Here is a 25,170-nt window from a genome sequence, read left to right as displayed (position 1 = left end):
GTGCCCTTTCCTGCCTTTTGATTCTTGTTCTTTGAGAGAAGCCCCGTTCCGTAGTCCCGGGAAGAAAAGGTACTCTCTGCCACAGGTGGGCCGGAATGGAAAGTCCAGGAAAGTGGCCTCCGTGGTATGAATTATGTTTATTTAGTTCCTATATTAAAAATGATTTTCTTTTTAAAAAGTAATAACCCCCCACTCCCAAGCCCGGGTTGGGGCTTTGCACAGGGAAGGTCCGGCGGCTTCCCTCTCCCCCAAACTGCAGGCACCGGGTGCTTTCCTCCAGCACCGGCCGGCTCGCTTGGCGCTGGGCCTCTCTCCGTCGGCCCCGCGGGGTCCACGCTCCTCTTCCCCTTCGCCGCCGCCCTGCGGCCTTCCCGACCCCCTCCCGCGGCCTCCCGGACGGCGGACACCCCGGCCCGAGCAGCTCGCGGGGCGAGGGTCCTCGCAGGCCGCGCGGGTTGTTTGTGGCCAGGTGGCCACTCGCGCCCAGGGCTGGCGACTCCTCCTGGGAAGGGCGTGGAGGGCGGCACGGCGCGTGAGGGCGGCGGGCCCCTGGCCCCGCGCCGCGCCGCGGGGACGCCCGGCTGGCCCTGAGCGAGAGGGGGCGGCCCCGAGCCTGCGGCCGAAGGGAGCTCCGCCCCGGCCCCGTATAAGTGTGCAGGGCTGCGCCGCGCGGGCTGTGGCGGCGGCGGCGGCGGCGCGGGGTGCCGGATCCGGCTCGCACGGCCTGTGAAGCCTCCCACCCGCCTTGCATAAGGCTTTGCCTTTCCAACTTCAGCTACAGTGTTAGCTAAGTTTGGAAAGAAGACTAAAAGAAGACCCCGGGGCCGTTTCTCTTTTGTTCTTTGCCCTAGTAGACGTCGGGGTCTTTTTGCGTAAGGCTGTGGTGTTTTTAGCGGTGCTCTCCTCGGTTCCTTGCACTCCTGTTAACAAGCACCTCATCGAGGGCAGCTGCAGCAGCAGAAGAGCAAGCGGGGGGCGCCTGGGGTCATGACCAAGGCAAGAGAGCAAAACCACCAGGGAGGATGCTGCGGTGAGTTGACCTAACGCGGGTGGTGGGCGGTGGAGGCCAGCAGCTCTGCGCAGTTTTGGAGGAATGTGGCTCAGCTGTTGATCGGAGTGCTCGGACTCCTTTTGGTGAGGGTCGAGGAAGAAGGGAATTGCAAGATGCGGGGAAAGGGCTTACACGCCGGCAAGGAGGAGTAGACCTGGAAGTTTGGATTGTCTTGTTTAAAAAAAAAAAAAAAAAAAAAAAGGCGGAGTTAAAGAATGTTGAAACAAGAGCTTTCTTAACCGTAGGTGATGTTTTGCAGTTATTGACCAATAGGTCGTAGTGACTTGAAGCGAGTGGTATTAAGCAAACTGGACACATCGATTCCTCGGTGACTTGATAAAATGTATGTGGTTTGTCCCACAAATTAGTTTTTAATGATCGTGTTTATTAGGAGAAAACGGGCAAGTGTTCCAACCTCAGCTCACTTAAGTGACCTAAATACGCTTTTTATCCACCGCCCCTCCTGTGTGTCTTTGCAGGATCCTTAGCAAACTACCTGACCTCGGCAAAATTCCTTCTCTACCTTGGTCATTCTCTGTCTACTTGGGTAAGTGACAATGTACAGTAATTCTTACGACATACTTGCATAGTTTCTTGTTTCCTTTCATTTGGACCAATTTTATTAAGTCACCTTCCAGGTTTTCTGTGCAGCTAAATAAATAAATCATCCAAACACACATGTTCTAACCAAAAAGTTATTTTCACCCAAGATATTTTCCCATAGGTGTTAGCAAATGTTATTTAATTATCATACTTTATGTAGATGAACAACTATCCAAAGATAGAAGGACAGGAATATTTGCATTGCTTATAAATTGTATTTTGCGCTACTAGGCTTATGGTAATATTTGCTACTAAAAACGGATGAATGTCTCCTGTATCTTCTATTTCACATTTAAGCTATTTCTCCCTTTTCCTCTTTTGTTAAAATGATAAATTCCAGCATACTGCACTATGAAAATACAGTAGAATAGTGGAGTGACTGATTCAGGCTAAAAATAGCATTCTGTGATTAATTTAAATATAAATTGGCATCCAAAACAAATATCTGGGTGATAAAAATTCTTGGCTTTAAAATGTTCTCTGCTGGGGGTACCTGGGTGGCTCAGTTGGTTAAGTGTCCAGTTTCGGCTCAGGTCGGGATCTCAGGGTTAGTAAGTTCAAGCCTCCCATGGGACTTTCTGCTGTCAGCATAGAGCTTGCTTCAGATCCTCTGTCTTCCTCTCTCTCTGCCCCTCCCTCACTCTTGTGTGTGCACTCCCTCTCTCTGTCTCTCAAAAATAAATAAACTTTAAAAAAATGTTATCTGGGGTGCCCGGGTGGCTAAGTTGGTTGAGCTCAGGTCAGGATCTCGCAGTTTGTTGGGCTCTGTGCTGACAGCTCAGAGCCTGGAGCCTGTTTTGGATTCTGTGTCTCCCTCTCTCTGCCCCTTCCCTGCTCATGCTCTGTCTCTCCTTGTCTCTCAAAAATGAATAAACGTTAAAAAATTTTTTTTAAATATTATCTGTTGGTAGATATTTGTTGAGCATCTCAGGCTGTTTTAAAAACCATCATCCATTGAAAATCAGCAAATGATTCATAATTCTCTCTCCAAATTCCTATGCGGTCCTAGAAGACGGCCAGTATTTCTGTTGGCCTGGCTAGCTTCATCAACATCCCAAAAAAGAATAATCCCAAAAGGATGCTGTATGTGTGTGTTTGATTAATGATTAGAATCTTTCAAATTAAACAATCTTCTTACTGTTTAAAAGCAGTATTTGAGGAAATTCTATGTATGCCTCCTATGATTTTTAATTTTAAAAAATCAAAAGGAGAGAGAATTTTTAAGGTAAATTTTGTGAATAGTATTTTCTTTTTAAATTGGAAACTTCTGTTGGATCATCCTTAAGACATGAATGCAAACTATTGTAAGAGGAAATCTGGACCCATGCCCTTGGGAAATTATTAAGCTAGGTTATCAGCTCTTTAAGAAATAGCAGTTCAAAGATGGCTTTTTAGAAAGGCCAGCTCCTATCTTCCCAGAGGCTTAGTCAAGGATGACTCTGCAAATACATGTAAACAAAGTTGAATTGGTGTGAGTTTGTTTTGTTTTCAATAGCTGATGATTCTAAGTAGAAATCTAGTGAAACTACTCTTAATTATACCTAAACCTATAGTTTTCCTTCCATTTAATTCAGTACTTTTTATCTTTTTTTTTTTTTTAATTTTTTTTTTTCAACGTTTATTTATTTTTGGGACAGAGAGAGACAGAGCATGAATGGGCGAGGGGCAGAGAGAGAGGGAGACACAGAATCGGAAACAGGCTCCAGGCTCTGAGCCATCAGCCCAGAGCCCGACGCGGGGCTCGAACTCACGGACAGTGAGATCGTGACCTGGCTGAAGTCGGACGCTTAACCGACTGCGCCACCCAGGCGCCCCTAATTCAGTACTTTTTAAAAATACTTTTAAGTATTTAAAATTTTTTTTTTAATGTTTTCATTTTTGAGAGGACAGAGACAGAATGCGAGTGGGTTAGGGGCAGAGAGAGAGGGAGACACAGATAGGAGGTAGGCTCCAGGCTCTGAGCTGTCAGCACAGAGCCCAACGCGGGGCTTGAACTCACCAGCTGTGAGATCATGACCTGAGCAGAAGCCGGACACTGAACCGACTGAGCCACCCAGGTGCCCCTACTTTTAAGTATTTTAAAAACCAATAACAAGGAATAGAGGTAGCATCTGATATTCCCATCCTCTGGTCTGGACCTATCAGGAGAATGAGGTATCTCACTTCTAAATACTCATTACCTTTAATGTTTATGTGACCTTTTGTTGTTAGGTTGTGAGGTCAGATTTGCCAAAAGGGTGTAACTATAGTTGTTCCAGGAGGATTTTTTTGTCATGTTAATTAAAAGTCCCATATGAAAAGTGGCAGACACTTACCCCAGTAAGTTGAGCTAAGGGAGTTCTTGTGGAAAGTTGAATTAAAACAAAACAAAACAAAACAAAACAAAATCCCCCCAAACCAGGATCTACAACCATATAAGGTTTAGTGGAGTTTTACTCCTTATTGCAAAAGAGTACAAAAGAGGAATGCTCAGTAACTCTAGATAAGTCTGCCTTTGAGTTTTGTCTCCTGTTTGACACTGCCTAATTTTATTAGAACAAAATAAATGTGGGGGCGCCTGGGTGGCGCAGTCGGTTAAGCGTCCGACTTCAGCCAGGTCACGATCTCACTGTCCGTGAGTTCGAGCCCCGCGTCGGGCTCTGGGCTGATGGCTCAGAGCCTGGAGCCTGCTTCCGATTCTGTGTCTCCCTCTCTCTCTGCCCCTCCCCCGTTCATGCTCTGTCTCTCTCTGTCCCAAAAATAAATAAACGTTGAAAAAAAAATTTTAAAAAAATAAAAAATAAAAAAATAAAAAAGAACAAAATAAATGTGTTTGTGTGTGTGTGTATACGTTTATATATATGTATACACACACACACACACACATCTATCCATTCCCCTGAAAACTCTGCCAAATCATGGTTTCCTGTACACTGAAAATAGAAGTATTAGGGTAGAAGGTTATATCTGTGTGGGGTTGGATGCTTTTTATTTCTGGCTTTATTTCTATCTGTCAGTAGATCAGTACATTTTACTCTATGCTATCAGAATGCAAAGTACTGTAAGAAATGGGTCTTGTTGTCAAGGAGCTTAGAATTTGATTTAGTATGGGCTTTTTTTTTTTTTTTTTTTAATTTTTTTTTTCAACGTTTATTTATTTTTGGGACAGAGAGAGACAGAGCATGAACGGGGGAGGGGCAGAGAGAGAGGGAGACACAGAATCGGAAACAGGCTCCAGGCTCCGAGCCATCAGCCCAGAGCCCGACGCGGGGCTCGAACTCACGGACCGCGAGATGGTGACCTGGCTGAAGTCGGACGCTTAACCGACTGCGCCACCCAGGCGCCCCTAGTATGGGCTTTAAAAAATGTGTCTAGTCACAAAAAGATAACCAACAGTGGAAAAGGGTGGCCAGTTGCTTGTATCTTGTGTCATTATCCTCTGGATTGTCTTCATTCATATCCCAGATGTGTGTATGACTCCAGCCCTTACTTCCTTTAGGTCTCTGCTCAGAGAGGTCTCTGACTACTTAATGCAAAATGCCACCTTCCTGCTCATGCTGCTTTATTTTTCCTTGTAGCATTTATACCATTTGACCTGTTCTAGGTTTGTGTTTGGTCTCTGCTCACTGAGATGCAAGCTGTGGGAAAGTATGGACTTTGATTTTTGTGTACCGTGGAGTTTCTAGTGCCTGCCGTAGGATTGGGTTTATAGTAGCTTCCCAATAAGTAGTAAGTGGATTAATGACTGTGATCATTCATTCACAGATACTCAGTTGTCCCTCAGCTCTCAGCCCATTGGGGGTAGATGGACATGTAAACAAATCATCAAAGTACAGTGAGAGCACATGGGAGGGCAGGAAATGGATGTAAGGAAGGAATGGGTGGGCTCAAGATTGTACTACTTTGGGCTTCATGAGTGTGGAATCTGTTGCCTCTTAAAGCTTAAAGCCTTTAGAAATTGGGATAATCGGAGCAGTTTTCTTCCTCTCCATCAAGGAGGTGTCATGGATACAAGGATAAGCAAGAAAGAAAATTTTCATTTGGTACCACTTGTTTTGATGGCCTGCTGTAGAAGAGTCTAAAATTCTTTTGGGTAAAAAGTAGGAGTTTAAAAAAAAAAAAAAGGAAAGAAAGAAGCCACAGTCATGGAGTATTATTTTTTATTCCTTATGGTAAGAAAAAGGAAATTCACTCCTGGAGGCCACCTATCATTTAGGGCATTTATGTGTTTCTTGTCTTTTCCTTGGGAGCTATTCAGAGGGATGGAGAGGAAGATAAAGTGCCTCTCCTCACCCCCTCCCATTGTATGCTAATCCAATCTACACTTGCTTCTCCTGTTAAAGATTAAGGAAGCAGTTTGTTATTCTTATTGATCTCTTTATCTTAATATAAATTTGTCTTTTTATGGGTTTCAAACGAATTGTATGTGTATCATACAGTTTTAATCATTTAGTACATTGGTATTTGAAACTTAATTCCTACTTAATTTAAGTGGAAAAACTTTCCATTATCAATGCAAACAAAAGCTGTGTCAGACGTGTGAATTATGGTACTGATTAATCCTCAAACTTTTGAACAGTCATGGAACAAATCTAATGTACCAGAACAATGTTATTGATAAATCAGTGTAGGTTTTTGCCACTTATTCTATATTGACTCATTCACAACTGGGATTCACTGCAGATCCACTCCTTTGTTGATTCCATAGTTATTTGTTGTGTATGTAACCTGGGCCATGCAGTGGGCTGAGGTTTGAGAACACAGAATGTTCTAGAGCTCACATTCCAGACCATCAAGTTAGAATGAGTCTTGCAGACATAGTGCTTCCACTGTTTGTTTTAAGATTTACTTGACCATATTCACCCCATTTGACAAGGCCCTAATCTTATGTTAATTTTGAATTGCCTTCCTAAATTATGTTCACAATCCTCTACTCCATGGTAGAGGTTTCTCTTAACTTGGCATTGTTGCCATCTTGGGCTGGATACTTTGTTGTAGGGGACAGCGCTATGCATTGTAGATGCCAGTAGTACTCCTACCCCTGCCCCAGAGTTGTGGCAATCCAAAACAGTTCCAGACACTGCCAGGTGATCCCTGGAGGATAAAATCATTCCTGCAGAGAAATACTGGTCTACATGAAGTTTATTGTAAAGGATTGCTATTGTGTATGTGCATCAATTTAAAATTTTGTTTTGTTTTTTAAATTTTTTTTTAACGTTTATTTATTTTTGAGACAGAGAGAGACAGAGCATGAATGGGGGAGGGGCAGAGAGAGGGAGACACAGAATCTGAAACAGGCTCCAGGCTCTGAGCTGTCAGCACAGAGCCCGACGCAGGGCTCGAACTCACGGACCGCGAGATCATGACCTGAGCCGAAGTTGGCCGCTCAACCGACTGAGCCACCCAGGCGCCCTGACTCAATTTAAAATTTTGAATGCATAGAATTGTTGTCTTGGCTTTATGAAATTAAAAAAAATAATTTGATATACCAGGATAATACTTTGGTCCTAATACGTTGAATTTATCAAGCAGGTGTTAAGAAACTTTGGAAAGAATTAGGACTCTAGTACTTCCAGATAGTGTCAAATGCATAAGGAGCCTAGACTGTGAATTTAGTTTCCTGTAGTGATTTCTAGGGATAGGTTATGATAAAACATTGTTGTCCTGTTTTATGTTAACTCAGAGGTCAGAGGTCAGGGATGGAGCCAAAAATCTCATGATAAGGTCCATTATAGATTTCTTATGCATTGATTTATCTGACTCATTTAAAAATTTTCATTATTCTACATTTTGCCATAATGAATTCGTTTCCTGTATACTCTACAGTGAAAAAATAAGTAGTCTTTTCACCCTTTCCAAACCCATCTGAATTAAAATGTTCAAATAAAAAGCTGCTTATGCATTTATTTCTGACATTTTTGTAAATGTGGTACCAGAATTTGCCCATATTAATTTTTTCCCCATATTAATTTCATTTTTCTGAGCCTGCCTTTTTTTGACTTTGAAATTTATTGGTGAAATAGAGCATATATTTTAGAATGTTTAGGTGAAAGAAACTTTAAAGATCATATAGTTCATTCTTATCAGTTTACAGATTGGGAAACTGGCTTTTTCTTGACATTCAAAGCATATGAATATTTGTAAACTATACTGTAGTTTCATTCTGGTTCAGTAGCACACTACTTTGTGCCTCTCAAATCACAATAGGTAAATTCCAGGCCCAGGTAGAAACCTGACACAAAAGGAAGAAGTTTTGTCTCAAAAAACGTTTGGTGTTGAAACTACATTTTTTTTTTCTAGAATGATAAGGAGTATGTGTGTTTCATTAATATCATGCTTTTTTTGGGTTTACTTAGTAAATGGCCCAGAATATTTTCCATTGGACCAGGATGGATGATTTTAACACTTGACCAATATTCAATTCAAAGAGTAATTGTTGACTTGGAAAAATCTCATGGTGTAGCCAGAAAGTACATTTTGATAAGGGAGCAACTTCCTGAGTGTAATTGCCTGGGAAATAAAAATAATTTCATCAAAACATTTTCTCTTTTCTTATTCAAGGGAGATCGGATGTGGCACTTTGCAGTGTCTGTGTTTTTGGTAGAGCTCTATGGAAACAGCCTCCTCTTGACTGCAGTCTACGGGCTGGTGGTGGCAGGGTCTGTTCTGGTCCTAGGAGCCATCATTGGTGATTGGGTGGATAAGAATTCCAGACTTAAAGGTGAGAAGTGGTAAACTAAGGCTTTGTATTCATGGGACCTAGGCTTGAGCTAAAGAGAAACCACTGTGACTGACCCACTGTGTGTCTGCTTGCCATACTTGAGCAATGGGATGATCAGCGTCAGCACTTCTACATGGAAGGTCCTGGGGCTTCTGCACAAAATTGGAATGCCAAGATATTAAGCTTATAGATTTTTTTGGATCTTTGGCTAGTCATAAATTCCAGATGTTAATAATTAACACCATAGTTCTTTTCTGGGAGCCATGTTAAACATTAAAAGTTTGCTTAACTCTGGCATTCTTTCTAACCATGAGTCGCACTGGAGTCAGTCAGTGTGATGTTCCTGGGACAGCTTTAACATCTGTCCTCTGGGTTACAGTGTTTTCTATAGAGGCAGGTGTAGGGTAATTGAAAACTATAGATTGAAGAGAGAATATCTGAGTCAGGATCATGGAGAGCTGAATTATAAATTTTTGAGGGGAAAAGAAGAAATGGTAATATATTGACATTTATTCTAGAGCATTAGTACTGAAATCATTGCAGTTTTATGTGTAGGAAAGAGAGAAAGTGATGGAACAGTTCAGCTATGCAGAATATAAGTGCAATCCAGATAATAAGTCAGGTCACAATTTTCCTGGGTTGTGCAGTTGATGATGCCAAGACCTGGCCAAGTCTATTTTAGACATTGGAGAAAGATTGAAATATGTTTCTTTCAGTGAAGGATGACTGCCCCTGGATAGAGAGCAATTTGGATTATCAAATTCTAGGACTTGATTCTATTAGTGAAATGGTCAAGATGGATATTAGTCTGTTTTGAGAATGGATATACCAGAACACATATAGAACTAAGTTTTGTATACAAGAAAACAAAAAACATTCCTGGTTGTTCACATCGTTATTTGTAGGAACACAGGGATATTCTATATCTTGGAGACCTTTTAACCTTATGATTGTTGAGCATTGGAATCCTAGGTTGGGAAAGAATGTTGAGTTAGATGAAAAAGTGTGTGGTAGGATAGCAATCTCCCATTTATCCCATGAAATCAGCTCACATGTCACTTTCTGTGAAAATGTCCGATGTCTTTGGGCTGATTTAATCATTTCTTCCTCTGCTCTCAGGAGTCTTCGTCAACACCTCTGCTATTGTACTTCTACTCTTACAATTATCTGTTCCCATATCTTTCCTTCCTCTGGTCGGTGGGGTTCTAAAAGTTAGAAACTTCACACAGTTGGTATTTAATCCTTGTGCAATAGAAGAATGAGTTGTATGTTGGGATTTTACTACAAACTAATTTCAGAAAGCAGTTTGTTTGAGGCTTTTATATGACCTTCTAAGCCAGAATGAGCTTTACTGCCCTTAAAGACCAGGGCTATAATTATGCCTTACGCATACAACTCCCTGTATTTTTCAGGGTACTTTTCATGAGTATTTTATTTGAGCATCATACTGACCTTGTAAAGAAGGCACATATGTATCATCATCCTCACCTTATAGACACAGACATAAGAGACATTACGTATCCTGTCCTAGATCACCTACCCTGGTGAGTGGCAGGGAAAAGATTACAAATAAGACTGTGGGTGTCCTTACTTGGTGTACTTAGTCCTTACTCCAATACATTATCTACATGGGTGCCGGACTCCAAGGAAACTGGCATTTTCTGTGAGGGAAGGTGTTACTTAGAATTTCATAGCAGCAGCATACAGCATTAGAATGCCCAGTGGAATACACTGCTGCTTTATTCTTGGTGAATTTTACATATCTTTCCTATGTATTCATACTATCTTATCAGATTCAGCCTATTCCGTAGGGGCTTATGGATTCCATGACTTCTTAACCTCTTCTCTAACTTCCTGCATGTTATGATTTTAGCTTCAGCAACAAAGAGCTGAAAGATGGATCTTGTCTAGGTAATATAGTTCTGTTTATGACAGTAAACTTTCAAGAGAATAAACTAAATGAAAATGTGGTCATTATGAATGGCTTTAATTAATAGGAAAATGGTGAATACTTCACTCTTCCTGTAAGTTTTACTGGTCTGGTGTTATCTGGTGGGTCCTACTGGAAATAGTTGATTCAGGATTTACTTCAGGAATTTTTTTTTCATATAGTAATTTGCATATGCATTAATGTGTGGACAAAAATGGGGCCATTGTGATATTTTGGTATAGTGAACACTTTGTTTCTCCCTCTGTACAGTGGCTCAGACTTCGCTGGTGGTACAGAATGTTTCAGTCATCTTGTGTGGAATCATTCTGATGATGGTTTTCTTACATAAAAACGAGCTTCTGACCATGTATCATGGATGGGTTCTTGTAAGTTCTCAGTGATATTCTTGATGGCAGAAAATAGAACATCTGGTAGTGGTAAAAAATGAAAACCCTTTGAGACTAGGGGGTATCTTTTCACAAAGACACTGTTGACCCTCTGTGTCCATTTAATATCCTCTACCGTTTGTATTATATTTTGTTTTTGCTTATTTGCCCATAGTGGGCACTCATTAAATATTGTTTGAATTTTAATTTTGTCCTATTTTTTTTCCTTATTTGTTTTTAGTGGTATTTCTAAAAGTTTATTGTATAATTCAGTTGTCAATTAGTTTTCAGCTACTAACCTGTAATTTGTTCACATTACATAAGAAATGTAATCCATATATTTATTAATTTGTCATAATTGTATTCCTCCAATAGTAATTGGTATGTATGGGGTCATGGACTACATAACTTCTCACACTATGGTCTCATGATAGCTTGATGGAAAAGGGGAAAGATGGGGTGGTGGCAAATAATGGATTTGATGTAACTATTGAATCTTCTTATATATTTAGACAGATACTGTAGGGTTTCAAAGCCAGGGAGAACATTAGAAATCTTCTAGTATATTCCCTTTATTTTGTTAATGAAAAAGTAGACAAAGTTATGTTATCTTATTGACCATTGTCGTGCAACTAGAAGTATCATAATTCTGACTTAAATGCAGGTCTTCTCACTTCCCCTTTATTGTTTTTTCCAAAAGAGGTATTTTGGGAAGAAATTAAAAACTACTGCTATGTTAACACTTTATGATAACTATGTCACATAAATGTGCACATGATTTTTATAATTTTTGTACTATGTGTATTGCAGATGATGTGGATTAGGAAGATATTATGCCCTTTAACTTGACTACTGGTATTTATGGTTTCATGTCTACAAAGTAAAATTATTTCTTACGATTTTATGAAATGAACTTAAAATTTTATTATTATGCCACCAAAGACCATTTCAAACTACACTGTACAGTGAGGTATAGGTCCTGTGAGGTAAAACTGACATTTTTAACTCAACTTTTTCCTATAATTCCTTAGACTTCCTGTTACATCTTGATCATCACTATTGCAAATATCGCAAATTTGGCCAGTACTGCTACTGCAATCACGATCCAAAGGGACTGGATTGTCGTTGTTGCAGGAGGAGACAGAAGCAAATTAGCAGGTAATTTGGCTTTCTCTTTTAATGTAAGGGGTTACATGAGGATTCACTTTATTTTTTATTTTTTTTTTTTTTATTTATTTTTGGGACAGAGAGAGACAGAGCATGAACGGGGGAGGGGCAGAGAGAGAGAGGGAGACACAGAATCGGAAACGGGCTCCAGGCTCCGAGCCATCAGCCCAGAGCCTGACGCGGGGCTCGAACTCACGGACCGCGAGATCGTGACCTGGCTGAAGTCGGACGCTTAACCGACTGCGCCACCCAGGTGCCCCGAGGATTCACTTTATGTCAGAGGTAGTAAATGAGGGTTAAACGTTTTCTTCTGGGTATTTAATTGAAAATTATTTTCCATAAATTGAAAATATAGTCTTTGTCTTATCACATTGTCAGTTTCAGTGCAATGATTTATCTCACTGTTATGAAATTAATTTATAGGATAGTGAACTTTTATTGTATGCAAACCTGGCAAATGGAAGAACGTTTCTTTTGAACTCTTTTAAATTCTGTTCATGGTCTCTGTATGTTTACTTAATACTTAGAGCAGTGAAAATCTGACATGAGATTGATTCATTCATACCATGGTAGTATGACTAGTATTTACTGCTTTTTATTTTTCTCCAAACCAAGTGGAAACACTTTATTTCCAAAAGGGACTCTAGTAGTTAATTCCTTCAAGTTTAAAGTTATAATCTCTAACTTTTATTATATTATCTACAATGCAATAGAATTGCTGTTACAAATACTAGAGAAATTGAGGACAGAATATGGTTTTCAAGAAGCTTATAATCTTAGTTGTCCATTGGAAACACATATAAGAGGCCAGAGACAGACTAAAGAATGCTTACAAAGCAACATGTCCTATTACATTAGCATCACTTGTACTCAGAATAACTCACCTCACTCAATATTCCCTACCTGCCCCCTGACACAGACACACATCAGATTCATAGCTACACAGGGGTAAGGAGGAAGGGTACACGTATCCACTGATTAGATCAGGTCAATCAGTTGTGCTGGTCATTGAGATAATGGGTATCACAAACCTATTGCCCAACCATCCTGACAGACCAGAAAACTATTGCTGATGATTCAAATGGCTTATTCTAGTTCACAGAAGGCAAGATTAGTGTTGGGGATAGCAGGCAACTTTGTTTGGGCCATGTGGCTAAAAAAAGGAAAGGAGGTGGTGAGAGAAAGAAAATGTGTGAAAGGTCTAAAGGAAGAAAGAGAAGAATTTGCTTAAATCATCACTTTGTTGTAGCAATGTTATTTATAATTGAGACAAATACCACAGTGATTTTAGAGAATGGTGTCCATATAGGATGAATTTATAACACATGTGAATATACCACAGGATATTCTTTCTAGAGGTAAAGTAGTGATTCTCGTTGATTTTTTTCTTCCTGTAATCATTTACCAATAGGAAATAATTCCATGTCTCTTCTTGTCACATTGAACTATATGATTAGGCTTTGTCCTTTTTTGTATGTTTTTTCCTTATTTACTTTCTCTTTTTAATATGCTATTTTAAGTATGTAATACATGTCCATGTTTTAAAATTCAAAAGGTACAAAAAGACCTGTTTTGAAAATAGAGCACATATGTATCTGGTAGAATATATTTGTGGGGAAAGTTGTCTTTTAAAATGATTTTCTTTCTCTTAATATGAATTTTATTTTATTTTATTTTTTTAACGTTTATTTATTTTTGAGACAGAGAGAGACAGAGCATGAACGGGGGAGGGTCAGAGAGAGAGAGGGAGACACAGAATCTGAAACAGGCTCCAGGCTCTGAGCTGTCAGCACAGAGCCTGACGCGGGGCTCGAACTCATGAACCGTGAGATCATGACCTGAGCTGAAGTCGGACGCTTAACCGACTGAGCCACCCAGGCGCCCCTCTTAATGTGAATTTTAAACTCATTTTGACTCTTGTGAAGTCTGTACAGTCTGGGGGGAAAAAAGCCCTGTGTAAAGTGAAAATTCCTCAGAATTTATCATTTATTCTAAATACAAATATAAATAAATAAGAAAAACCAAAGATTCCATGTAACTTTGTGGGCTTTTTGACGTCCCAGAACAACAAGAAGAATATGAGTGACTGTTTCTCAGCTGCCTTTCTTTATTATCAGGAATAATTGCAGAGGAATAATTGCAGTCTGTTTTCTAACTTTCTGGAATTTCTCAAGTTTAGGAAGGGAAGTAAGCTGCCTATTGAAGTTTCATCCACTGTGAATTAGCTTTTAGCAAGTGGTGCTTTTTAGCAAGTGAAGTCGAATTTCTCAAGTTTAGGAAAGGAAGCAAGCTGCTTATTGAAGTTTCATCCACTGTGAATGAGCTTTTAGCAAGTGGTGCTTTTCTGCATTCAACTAGTATTGCAGGTTAGTAGCCTAGTGAGGGAAAACCTCCGTGTTGTCTTTCTTCAGCATTTGTTAAAAGATTAACTAAAACCATGCTTCAAAATAGGATAGAAACTTTCTTAGTTCAGAAGGTCAGCAAGGGTCTATCTAACCATTGATTTTTTGGTGCTATTTCTGCTATAAGGCAGAATTATAGAAGCTTTCAAGAAGCTTATAATTTCAAGAATTATAGAACAGGTAGAGAGGAGGAGAGAGGAAAATTGGAGAAGAAGTGTATGTCAAGAAGTACACCTTAGTCACCTCTGAGGTTGAGTCTCTGCACACAGACGCACGTCCTCCAGTCCGGAATTGTGTGTGTTTGTGCAGGGCGCGTTTTGAAGCCGAAACGAAAACTTTAGAAACCCAGCGAAAACTGTTAGAAACCCGAGCAGGGGACTGGACGGGGATGCTGAACCTGTGTGCGCCTTGTATGTGTGTGCCTGTGAAGGGCAAAAGCTGTATGCACTGGGAGGAGAGGTGGTGAGCCAGATGGTAATTGCTCCCCTTCCCTTAGTGCAGTGTTTCTTGATTTCAGAATAGGTTTCAAAACTGGAAGTTGTATCACTGAGGGTAAAAAAATAGAGACATTTTCCCTGGAAGGTTAAAAAATTTTAGGGGCGCCTGGGTGGCGCAGTCGGTTAAACGTCCGACTTCAGCCAGGTCACGATCTCGCGGTCCGTGAGTTCGAGCCCCGCGTCAGGCTCTGGGCTGATGGCTCGGAGCCTGGAGCCTGTTTCCGATTCTGTGTCTCCCTCTCTCTCTGCCCCTCCCCCGTTCATGCTGTGTCTCTCTCTGTCCCAAAAATAAATAAAAAAACGTTGAAAAAAAAAATAAAATAAAATAAAAAATTTTAGAATTTCAGTGGCATCAGACCAAAATACAGCTGTTACCATCTAGTTTGGAGATCACCAGAAAAGGAATTGTTTTTCTACATAAATACTGGTAATTAATCTGTCGGCTAATTTGCTTAGGTACTTGGTTTAGTGTTTTATTAAAGCAGTCTGTTGTGCTATGACCCTTAGCCTGTCAAACCTGTTTGAAGCTCACTTCCTTTTCCCAGACTTTTTATCCCTTCTGTTTTATTTCCTTCCCTATTTTCTTTGTTAACCACTCTATTTATAGCTTCTGAGGTGTTTTGTTTTGTTTTGTTTTGATCCTCCTTCCTAAAGACACATCTGCTGGTTACCGTGATCAAGATGACCAATAAATTTCTTATTTGAACTCTATTGACTAAAAATTGATTTCATATTTAAGGTAGACAAACCTGTTGCCTGCTATTTGCTCAGCAGGTCTGCTTATTATTATTATCCTATGAGATTTAATATACCCTTTATAATAGCAAGTCTTTATTTAATGTCATGGTCTGTGCCTCAGCTGCAGCTGAAAATAGTTAAATTGGAATTAAATGAGCACATATATGTGTGTTTACATAAGAATAAATAGAAATTTGTGCAAAGGATGGGTTTGCATATTCAGAGGACAGATTCTTCTCTAGCCTGTTACCAGTGAAATGATGAGGTCTTTTCCCCAAATCATTATATAGTTCATTCTGCTTCCAAAACATAAAAGCTGGTTACTGATACTGCATCACACACAAACATTATTAGCTTCCTAAGTATAATAAAGATTGAAATTGGTGGCATTAGGAAGCTTCAGGAGCACTTAAAAACCGAGGAAGTGAAAATACAACAAATCATTTTAACTAAATTAATTTTTCTCTTGTTGTGGGGCTTTCAGAACATGTGTATATTTTCACTTGTACTCAATTTTGGGAATCAAAATATTGAGTTACTTGAATCTATTCTATACTTCTCTGTTAGCACCTGAGTTGGAAACTTTTTGAGGGTGGGATGAAAGCGAAGCTTCTGCAAAAAAGGGTCATGTGTGAGATCAATGAAAACTGCCTTTGCCTCTCAAGTGAAAGGTGAAACGTGTCAAAGTTCTCCTGTTATCATGTAAGCATTATACACTCATGGGACTAATTGGAAGGCAGTTGAGGACCAGGAAGAATTAGAGAAGGAATAAAGGCAATTTTCTGCTAATGCACTTATTAGTCACCTATTGCTTTTCTCTTAAGGTGCCCCACATGATTGATAAGGATTTGTCTCATTGGTTCCACTCTACTCTGTGAGATAGAGAATAAGAAAATTGGTCATTTTCTTGACTTCCTCTCTTTTATTCATGTTGTCCTCTGCTCTGATTTTGATATGTTCCCATGGTCATGTCCTAGACTTGGTCATCACCACTAAATCCTCCCCTTCCATAATCTTAATCTTAGGCATTCATGTCTTGAATTGGCACCTCCTGTCTTTCCAGCTCATTCCTTCTCATACCCTAGCCACAACAGTCTTCCAGTCTGGTTGTCACCTACCGGCCATTTTCACTGTCTGTGACCGCTCTTGTCTCCCTTCCTTACTCAGCTGAAATTACAGGTCAGACGTTCTGATCACATATGATCACCTCCTAGCTTATACTCTCAGCTCACTTGGCCTCCTCTCCTTCTGTTACTCTCCAGTAGAACATGCCTGGAGAAGAATGCACAGTTTTGCTCTCTGTTTTCACTGTTTTACAGTTCGTGACCATTGGGTTCATGTTCGCCCTTTTGTGCTGCCAGGTGATCGTACTAATTTCTGTGCCCCTTTCCTCCTTCCTGTTTCCTTAGAGGAGTAGGTTTCATGTTCTCCTTTCTCCTCATACATTCCATACCTCCTCCCCCATCCTCACTTTCACTGATGACCTTGCTTTGTGCTTTACTGAGAGAGTAGAAGAAATGAGAAGTTACACATGCTGTCCCCATTACATCCACCTGCAGCTGCGTATGTGGTCTGCACTCTTGTGCATGTTGATGGTTTTGCTCCCGTCTAAGAGTAGCTCTCCTATTTGTGTGTTGGTTCAGATTCCATCCCTTCTCATCTATGGTGTCATCCCCAACAGCATATAAATGTGCAATAATATTTCTCTTAAACATTTTTACCTCTTTTTACCCTTCTACCACCTCATTTCTTTGTTTCTGTTTTCAGAAAATCTTAAAAAAAAGATGTCTATGCTGTTTCTAGTTCCTGTCCCTGGTCAGGGTTTTGCTTTTCATGATGCCAGGGGGGCAACATTTACATTGTGAATCCAGGGAGTGCCACTCACTTAAAAATATAATATAAATGGTATATCTCCTGGAGTTGACGCCAATCTCTTAAACCAGCTTCAGTCAGGCATTTGCCCTTTCTGGTCTACCAGAACTACTCTCTTTGAAGCCCCCAATACCTTCCGTGTGACCAATCTAGAGCTTCCTCTTAGTACTCATCTTCCTTGACCTATCAGCAGCACTTGCCAGTTGATTACCCCCTCCTCTTAGAAACAGTGTTGCCCCATGGCTTCTAGGATGCCACACTCCTCTGGGTTTTTTCCTCTTCCACTGGTTCTTCTTCATCTTCCTGACCTCTAAACATTGACATGCCCAGGACTGGGTCCTCAGATCTTGCCTCTTCTGGATCTACACTCAGTCCCTTGGTTGACCTCATCCAGTCTCACTGCTTTAAAACTCAACTGGCTGATGACTACCAAATCTGGCACAGACTTCTTTCCTAAACTGCAGACATATTTAACTGTCCACTTGATACACCCTTGTGCTTGTCAGTAGCCTATCAAAATCAGCATCTCTAAACTAAATACTCGTTCTTTTGCTGCAAATCTGATTCTTTTGAATTCTTTCCTTTCTCAGTAAATGGCCACTCTTTCCTTCTAATAGTTGCTTAGAAAACAGCAACAGTGAACTTCAGAGTCCTCCTTAATTCTTCTCTTTCTCTCACACCCCATATCTAATCTATTTGCAAATCTTTCTGATTCTGCCTTTGAAGTGTATCCAACATCTGTTTCCCCATTTCCATTATTACTGTCCTGGTTTATGCTACATCATCGTCTACCGGTCTTCTTGCCTCTGCTCTTATCTACCAACTCCCTCACCCTCATGCTACAGTCTTCACAACACAGCAGCCAAAATGAACCTTTAAAAACATAAGTTAGACTGTGTCACCTCTCTGTTCAAAAGCTCCAAAAGGCTTCCTCACCCATTCATTGACAAAGTTGGCATCCATATAATGTTCACAAGACCCTAGGTGATTAGACAGTCTACCCTCCCTCTCTGACCTCTTCCCTTCCTCCCTCTGCTCTAGCCCTGCCAGCCTCCTTGTTGTTCCTCTAACACTGTAGGTGTGCTCCTCCTGCCCCAGGACATTTTTACATCCCTTGGTCTGGAATTCTCTTTTCACTGATATCTACAGGACTGACTCTTTTTCCTCCTACTCCTTTCTCTCTCTCTTTCTCTTTTTTTTTTTTTTTCAGGGAGTCCTTTCCTGACCTTGCCATATTGAAAACTGAAATCTTTTGGGGCACCTGGGTGGCTCAGTCAGTTAAGCGTCTGACTTCAGCTCAGGTCGTGATCTCACGGTTTGTGGGTTCAAGCCCCGTGTCGGGCTCTGTGCTGACAGCTCAGAGCCTGGATCCTGCTTGGGATTCTGTGTCTCCCTCTCTCTCTGACTCTCCCCTGCTTGTGCTCTCTTTCAAAAATAAACAAACATAAAAAAAAAAAAACAACTGAAATTTCTTTTTTCCCTGCACCCTTTTTCTGCTTTATTTTTCACCGTAATATTTAATTAACATATGACATTCTGTGTGTATGTGTATATATATACACATATACATATACATACATATATATATACATATACATACATATATATATACATATATATATACATATATATATATATATATATGTATATATATATATTGATTTACTCTTTCTTTTCCCATGGGAAGGTAAACTCCCTGAAGACAGGGCAGGATATTCTTTATTTTTTTTTTATAGTGATAGAATAATGCCTAGCCCATAATAGGCATTTAATAAATTTTTGTTGAAAACATGTTTGTAGGGTCACTCACTATTGTATTCATCTTAAAAGCTAATATTAGACTTATTTATACAACCCCAGGGAATCATGATTTTTGAGACAAATTTAATATGACTTGTTCCAAATGACAAATTATTTCCTAACAAAATGGTTTGTTCACAGAGTGCTTTTAGAAATTTACATTCTAGGAATCTATACTCTTGGATTATGAATTTGTATTATGTAAGTGGGCAGTCTCTCTTTGATAGATTTGCACACTTATCTTCCTCCTTTACCTACCTCTATAGATATGAATGCTACAGTACGAAGGATTGACCAGTTAACCAACATCTTGGCCCCTATGGCTGTTGGTCAGATTATGACGTTTGGCTCTGCAGTCATTGGCTGTGGTTTCATTTCGGGGTGGAATTTCGTGTCCATGTGTGTGGAGTACTTTCTGCTCTGGAAGGTTTACCAAAAAACACCTGCTCTGGCTGTGAAAGCTCCTCCTAAAGTAGAGGAAGCTGAATTGAAACAGCTGAATTTACATAAAGGTAAGCTCAATACAGTGATCAATCCTTTTATTCTGATGTTCAGACCTTAAAAGTTGGTGAAGACGAAAGTTCATCCAGTTTATTACTGCTGAAGGCGTGCATGAGGTTAAATATGTCACTTTGGTATGGATGAGTCAATACCCAGGCTTTTGACAGCCTGAGGAACAACTTGGGATTGGACCTCAGGGAGCTGGAATGAGGCCTCGGGCCCTTTTCCTTAACGTGAACAGCAGACATGGAGGGGAAATCAACTGAGGGATGGCTGGGAAAAATTGAGCCATAAGAATGGGAAAAACAAGGGGGGAAAAAAAAGAATAAGAGAATTCCTGAGTCTATGAAGAGAAGAGTTACATAGCCATTTGTACAACAGTAGAAGGGAATGAGGACTGAAGGTGGGCATTTCCCAAGAAGAGAGAGCAAGTTGGGCTTTTGGGCTAATGGAATCCTAACAGGGCCCCAGGAAAGAAGATGCTATGTTTTTCCAGACAATTATTATATTTTTACTTGATGAGTTTTCCTGTTATTTACTTTTACTTTGGTGGGAGTATAATTTTCTTTCTTTCTTTCTTTCTTTCTTTCTTTCTTTCTTTCTTTCTTTCTTTCTTTCTTTCTTTCTTTCTTCCTTCCTTCCTTCCTTCCTTCCTTCCTTCCTTCCTTCCTTCCTTCCTTCCTTCCTTCATTTCTGGAGTATAATTTCTAAGGGGGGCAATGGAGAGAGGGAGACAGACCATGTGAGAGACAGCGATATCCATAGTATTTTGTTTAACATAAATGCTACTTGGAGATTGTTTCTTAGCTGAAATTCTTAGGTTAGTAAAAGAAAATACATATTATACCGATACATATAATAATGTCTTTTATTAACAGAAACTGAGCCAAAATCCTTGGAGGGAACTCATCTAATGGGTGAGAAAGACCCTAACATCCATGAGCTTGAACATGAGCAAGAGCCAAGCTGTGCCTCCCAGATGGCTGAGCCCTTCCGCACCTTCCGAGATGGATGGGTCTCCTATTACAACCAGCCAGTGTTTCTGGCGGGCATGGGTCTTGCTTTCCTCTATATGACTGTCCTGGGCTTTGACTGTATCACCACAGGGTATGCCTACACTCAGGGGCTGAGCGGGTCCATCCTCAGTATTCTGATGGGAGCATCAGCCATAACTGGAATAATGGGAACCATGGCTTTTACTTGGCTACGTAGAAAATGTGGCCTGGTTCGGACTGGTCTGATCTCAGGATTTGCACAGCTTTCCTGTTTGATCTTGTGTGTGATCTCCGTGTTCATGCCTGGAAGCCCCTTGGACTTGTCTGTTTCTCCTTTTGAAGATATCCATTCTAGGTTGATTCAAGGAGAGCCGCTGTCCACAATTAGACCTACAGATATACCTGAAATCATTTTTACACCTGAAATGCACATGTCAAATGTGTCTGACCCTGCTACTATTGTCCCAGAGATGAGTCCTAAATCTGTGCCCATAGTGTCTGTCAGTCTGCTGTTTGCAGGCGTCATTGCTGCTAGAATTGGTAAGTCATCTCTCTGAATGTTAATGAGCTAAAGTGTCTTTTTTGCAGTGTGGGTTCAGAAGATTCAATGATAAATGATCTGAAATCTTCCCTTTTTTTTTTTTTTTCAACATTTATTTATTTTTTGGGACAGAGAGAGACAGAGCATGAACGGGGGAAGGGCAGAGAGAGAGGGAGACACAGAATCGGAAACAGGCTCCAGGCTCCGAGCCATCAGCCCAGAGCCTGACGCGGGGCTCGAACTCACGGACCGCGAGATCGCGACCTGGCTGAAGTCGGACGCTTAACCGACTGCGCCACCCAGGCGCCCCTGAAATCTTCCCTTAATTTAAGCAAAACCCACTCTGTATCCTTACATACATATGAAATTTTTATTTTATAGTTTAAAATACAGTTTGTGTATATGCACATATGCTTGAAATATGATTAGGGCTTGAAACTTTTTAAATTTTTTTTTTAACGTTTATTTATTTTTGAGACAGAGAGAGACAGAGCATGAACAGGGGAGGGGCAGAGAGAGAGGGAGACACAGAATCTGAAACAGGCTCCAGGCTCTGAGCTGTCAGCACAGAGCCTGATGCGGGGCTCAAACTCACGGATCGTGAGATCGTGACCTGAGCCGAAGTTGGACGCTTAACCGACCAAGCCACCCAGGCGCCCCTGAAACTTTTTAATAAATGAGTATCTTAAGTATTACTCTTGATGCAATTTATTATTTTTTTTAGTTAATTTATTTTTTTTTAATTTTTAACATTTATTTATTTTTGAGAGACAAAGCACAGGCAGGCGAGGGGCAGAGAGAGAGAGAGGGAGACACAGAATCCAAAACAGGCTCCAGGCTCCAAGTTGTCAGCAGAGCCCAATGCGGGGCTCGAACTCAGTCCATGAGATCGTGACCTGAGCCGAAGTCAGATGCTCAACTGACTGAGCCACCCAGGCACCCTGATGCAACTTATTTTTTGAAAATATATTAGTTATAATGATGCCATTTAGTAATTTAGTGTCTTTATATTGCTATAACTCTACTAAAAGGACTATAAGTTAGAAAATATTTGTATAGGACAAGGTAAAAAAGGTAGTGTTTTTGTTTTAAAAAAAAAAAATCCTTCAAAAGTCCTCTCTAGCTTATGTGTATTTATAGTATACTTTGCCAAACAAGTGGATTTTATAGCTCTGGAAGGAAACACAATGTAATGACTTCTTACAAAGTAAAATTTAAGTAATTATTAATAGAGTACTGATGAATTATCTCTGCCTGAATTTTTTTCTTTAAATGAAACCATATTTATCTTGTGATACAAAGCAATTCATTAATTTATCAAAGACAATTAATATTCAAGCAAGACAGCTTTATTACAGGGGCTTTAGAAACCAAGCAGTAAATGTAATAATCACTTAAAGTCCTTAAACTTTAACCACAACAGTATATTAGTACATTCACTGTAGGCTTTAAAAACACTAGTACTTATAGTAAGATTTATTGTCTCTGATTTTGGAGTTTTGCTTTTGTAGTATAAATAATCACAGAAAATAGAATTAAGAAGTTTGTAGATTAGACTTACTTTAGTATGGTGGCTATAAAAAATCATTTCTTGAAGCCACTAGCAACCCAGTATTTTATTTTATTTTATTTATTGTATTTTTATTTTTCAAGTTTTTATTTAAATTCCAGTTAATTAACATGCAGTGTAATATTAGTTTGAGGTCTAGAATTTATTGATTCAACACTTATATACAACACCAAGTATTTATTAATGAAAAAGAATTCTGAAAGGCAAGGCTCTGATGAATATATGCATGGTGACTTCAAGATAATAGGGATGAATATATATTTTGTACACGTCAACAGATTTTTAAAATGTAAATGTGAAATGTAAAGCTGTAAATTAAAATTCAGTGTTTAACAGATATCTTCTATTAATAGGTCTTTGGTCCTTTGATTTAACTGTGACACAGTTGCTGCAAGAAAATGTAATTGAATCTGAAAGAGGCATTATAAATGGTGTTCAGAACTCCATGAACTATCTTCTTGATCTTCTGCATTTCATCATGGTTATCCTGGCTCCGAATCCTGAAGCTTTTGGCTTGCTTGTACTGATTTCAGTCTCCTTTGTGGCAATGGGCCACATCATGTATTTTCGATTTGCCCAGAAAACTCTGGGCAGCAAGATGTTTGCCTGTTGTCCTGAGGAAAAAGAAGTTACGAATGAAAATCAAACTAATATATCTGTTGTGTGAGACCATTTAACTGTTGCTATCCCTGTTACTAGATTACACAGAGCACATATGCTTATTTTGTACTTCAGAATTCCAATAAACAGCTAGGTGTTTCTCTCTGGTTTTACCCCAGTTGTACCCTGAGGGCTAGAAGCTATTTACAAGACTTAAGTCAGAGGAAATGAATTGGTTAATTTCCCTTACACTTAAGGATGGGGAAAAAAATCAAAAAAGGAAAAGAAAAACTCAGTTTAAATGTGGAGAAAGGTAACACTGATTTTTCCCTATTTCTCAGGAGTAGATAAAATTTTACACGAAGAGCAGTTAGTCACGTGATTTAAGTTATTCTTTGGGAGATATTTATTATCTGTGCAAGAATTCAGATATGTCATTTTTCCTTAAAACTCATTCTTGTCCAAGTCTAGCTAATTTATTTTCTTTTAGCATGTTCTTCACATTATAAAAAAAACAAATTCTGCTTCAAGTATGAAGAGGAGAGTTTGATAACCAGTGTTATTCTTATTGATCCTGTCGATCATAAGGGATTTACATATATGTGGAAAATGAAATACTTAACTAGAATTCTCAAATAGGATTTACGGTATAACTTTAGAGAGCACCTTTGTATCTTTATTATCATGGTGAAATACTGTAGTAAGCATATATAACACTTCAGAAAATGGCTCTCCTGTAAGCTGCAGATAGAAACAAAGCTGTAGATTTATAACAGTAAATGCATAAGGACTTCAAATACGCTGATAGTTTGGCCATAGAAACTAGAAGCTCAAAGTCACCCAGGAGAGCAAGATCTGAATTCAACTCCGCTATCGTTAATGATCTCTGTCTTGGAACAGGAGGGAGCACACTTTTAGCCTGGTAGATTAAATGTAGAAAGCAAGCTCACACTTGGAAAGGTTTTGTTTTAAAATCATCAGATTGACTTTTGAATGCGCTCAGCTAGAGCATTTTTACTTTCACTGTTTTGTACCCAAGGAGTTATTTTTACACAGTTGTAGAGCAAGACTGTTTATAAATGTATCCCATTCAAATGTCTTTGAGAAGAATGGAAGAAAAGAAATACTTTTGTATGTATTTTAAAAAACTGTTTTCCGAGTCATTTTGCAACATGTCAGTACCAACATGGTACTTTGCCTTAACCGTTTATGCACTTTCATGGAGACTGCAATCCGTTACTATGAGCACTTTCTTCTTTTTTCTTAAGGTTTCATCTTCTTTCTATGGTATGACATAATGATTTACTATGTTGTAAAATCTTTGTAACATATTTCTATATAAAAAACATTTTTAAAATCTTGAGTCCTTTTTCCTGAGTTGCGTTCCCCAGTTATTTAATATTACTTTTGTTATAGAACATCTGTTTTGGATAAGGTATTTTCTTCCTCTGCAGTTTCATAATAATTCATAATTTTTAGTGTTATCCCACTGTTCATATGTACAGTTTATGGTGGTTTGGATACAAATATAGTAAACATGAACTCAGTACTCATTCCTTGACCTTGAAGAAGTCACATGAAGCCCTCTGAATTCTATCTCATCTTCTGTAAATTGGAGATGATACTATAAAGCCAACTCCACCCACTTCACAGCTTTTCCTGACCAAGTCAAATAAGAGAAGTCATGTGGAAGTGCTTTGTGGACTATCGGATGAGGTGGTATCAGTACTAGGAATTGGGCCTAACGACAGAGTTCTAGGTTCCTGCTGTAGTCCAAAAAAAAAGAGCCGCATTCTGTACTTGACAAATGTTAATGA

The 25,170-nt window shown here is 39.6% G+C and overlaps 1 protein-coding gene across 1 annotated transcript; it reads left to right on the top strand.

The window, feature by feature from the left end:
• The first annotated feature begins 681 nt into the window (after nucleotides 1-681).
• SLC40A1 (solute carrier family 40 member 1) lies at nucleotides 682-24,710 on the top strand. The gene is made up of 8 exons (XM_030324170.1): nucleotides 682-1,030; nucleotides 1,531-1,598; nucleotides 8,195-8,354; nucleotides 10,555-10,670; nucleotides 11,702-11,828; nucleotides 19,413-19,658; nucleotides 20,526-21,182; nucleotides 23,107-24,710. The coding sequence occupies exons 1-8, from the start codon at nucleotides 988-990 to the stop codon at nucleotides 23,418-23,420; spliced, it is 1,731 nt and encodes a 576-aa protein (XP_030180030.1). The 5' UTR covers nucleotides 682-987; the 3' UTR covers nucleotides 23,421-24,710.
• The last annotated feature ends 460 nt before the right edge of the window (nucleotides 24,711-25,170 follow it).

Source organism: Lynx canadensis, chromosome C1 (genome assembly GCF_007474595.2).
Source record: "Lynx canadensis isolate LIC74 chromosome C1, mLynCan4.pri.v2, whole genome shotgun sequence".
NCBI classification, from domain to species: Eukaryota; Metazoa; Chordata; class Mammalia; order Carnivora; family Felidae; genus Lynx; species Lynx canadensis.
The sequence above is the reverse complement of the archived record's forward strand: the minus strand, read 5'-3'. Positions and strand labels throughout refer to the sequence as shown.

Excerpts from the sequence above, each read along its gene's own strand:
- SLC40A1 (XM_030324170.1), top strand. The coding sequence starts at position 988 with ATGACCAAGGCAAGAGAGCAAAACCACCAGGGAGGATGCTGCG. Across the intron at positions 8,355-10,554 it reads TAAGAATTCCAGACTTAAAG|TGGCTCAGACTTCGCTGGTG; the intron begins GTGAGAAGTGGT and ends CCCTCTGTACAG. Across the intron at positions 19,659-20,525 it reads ACAGCTGAATTTACATAAAG|AAACTGAGCCAAAATCCTTG; the intron begins GTAAGCTCAATA and ends TTTTATTAACAG.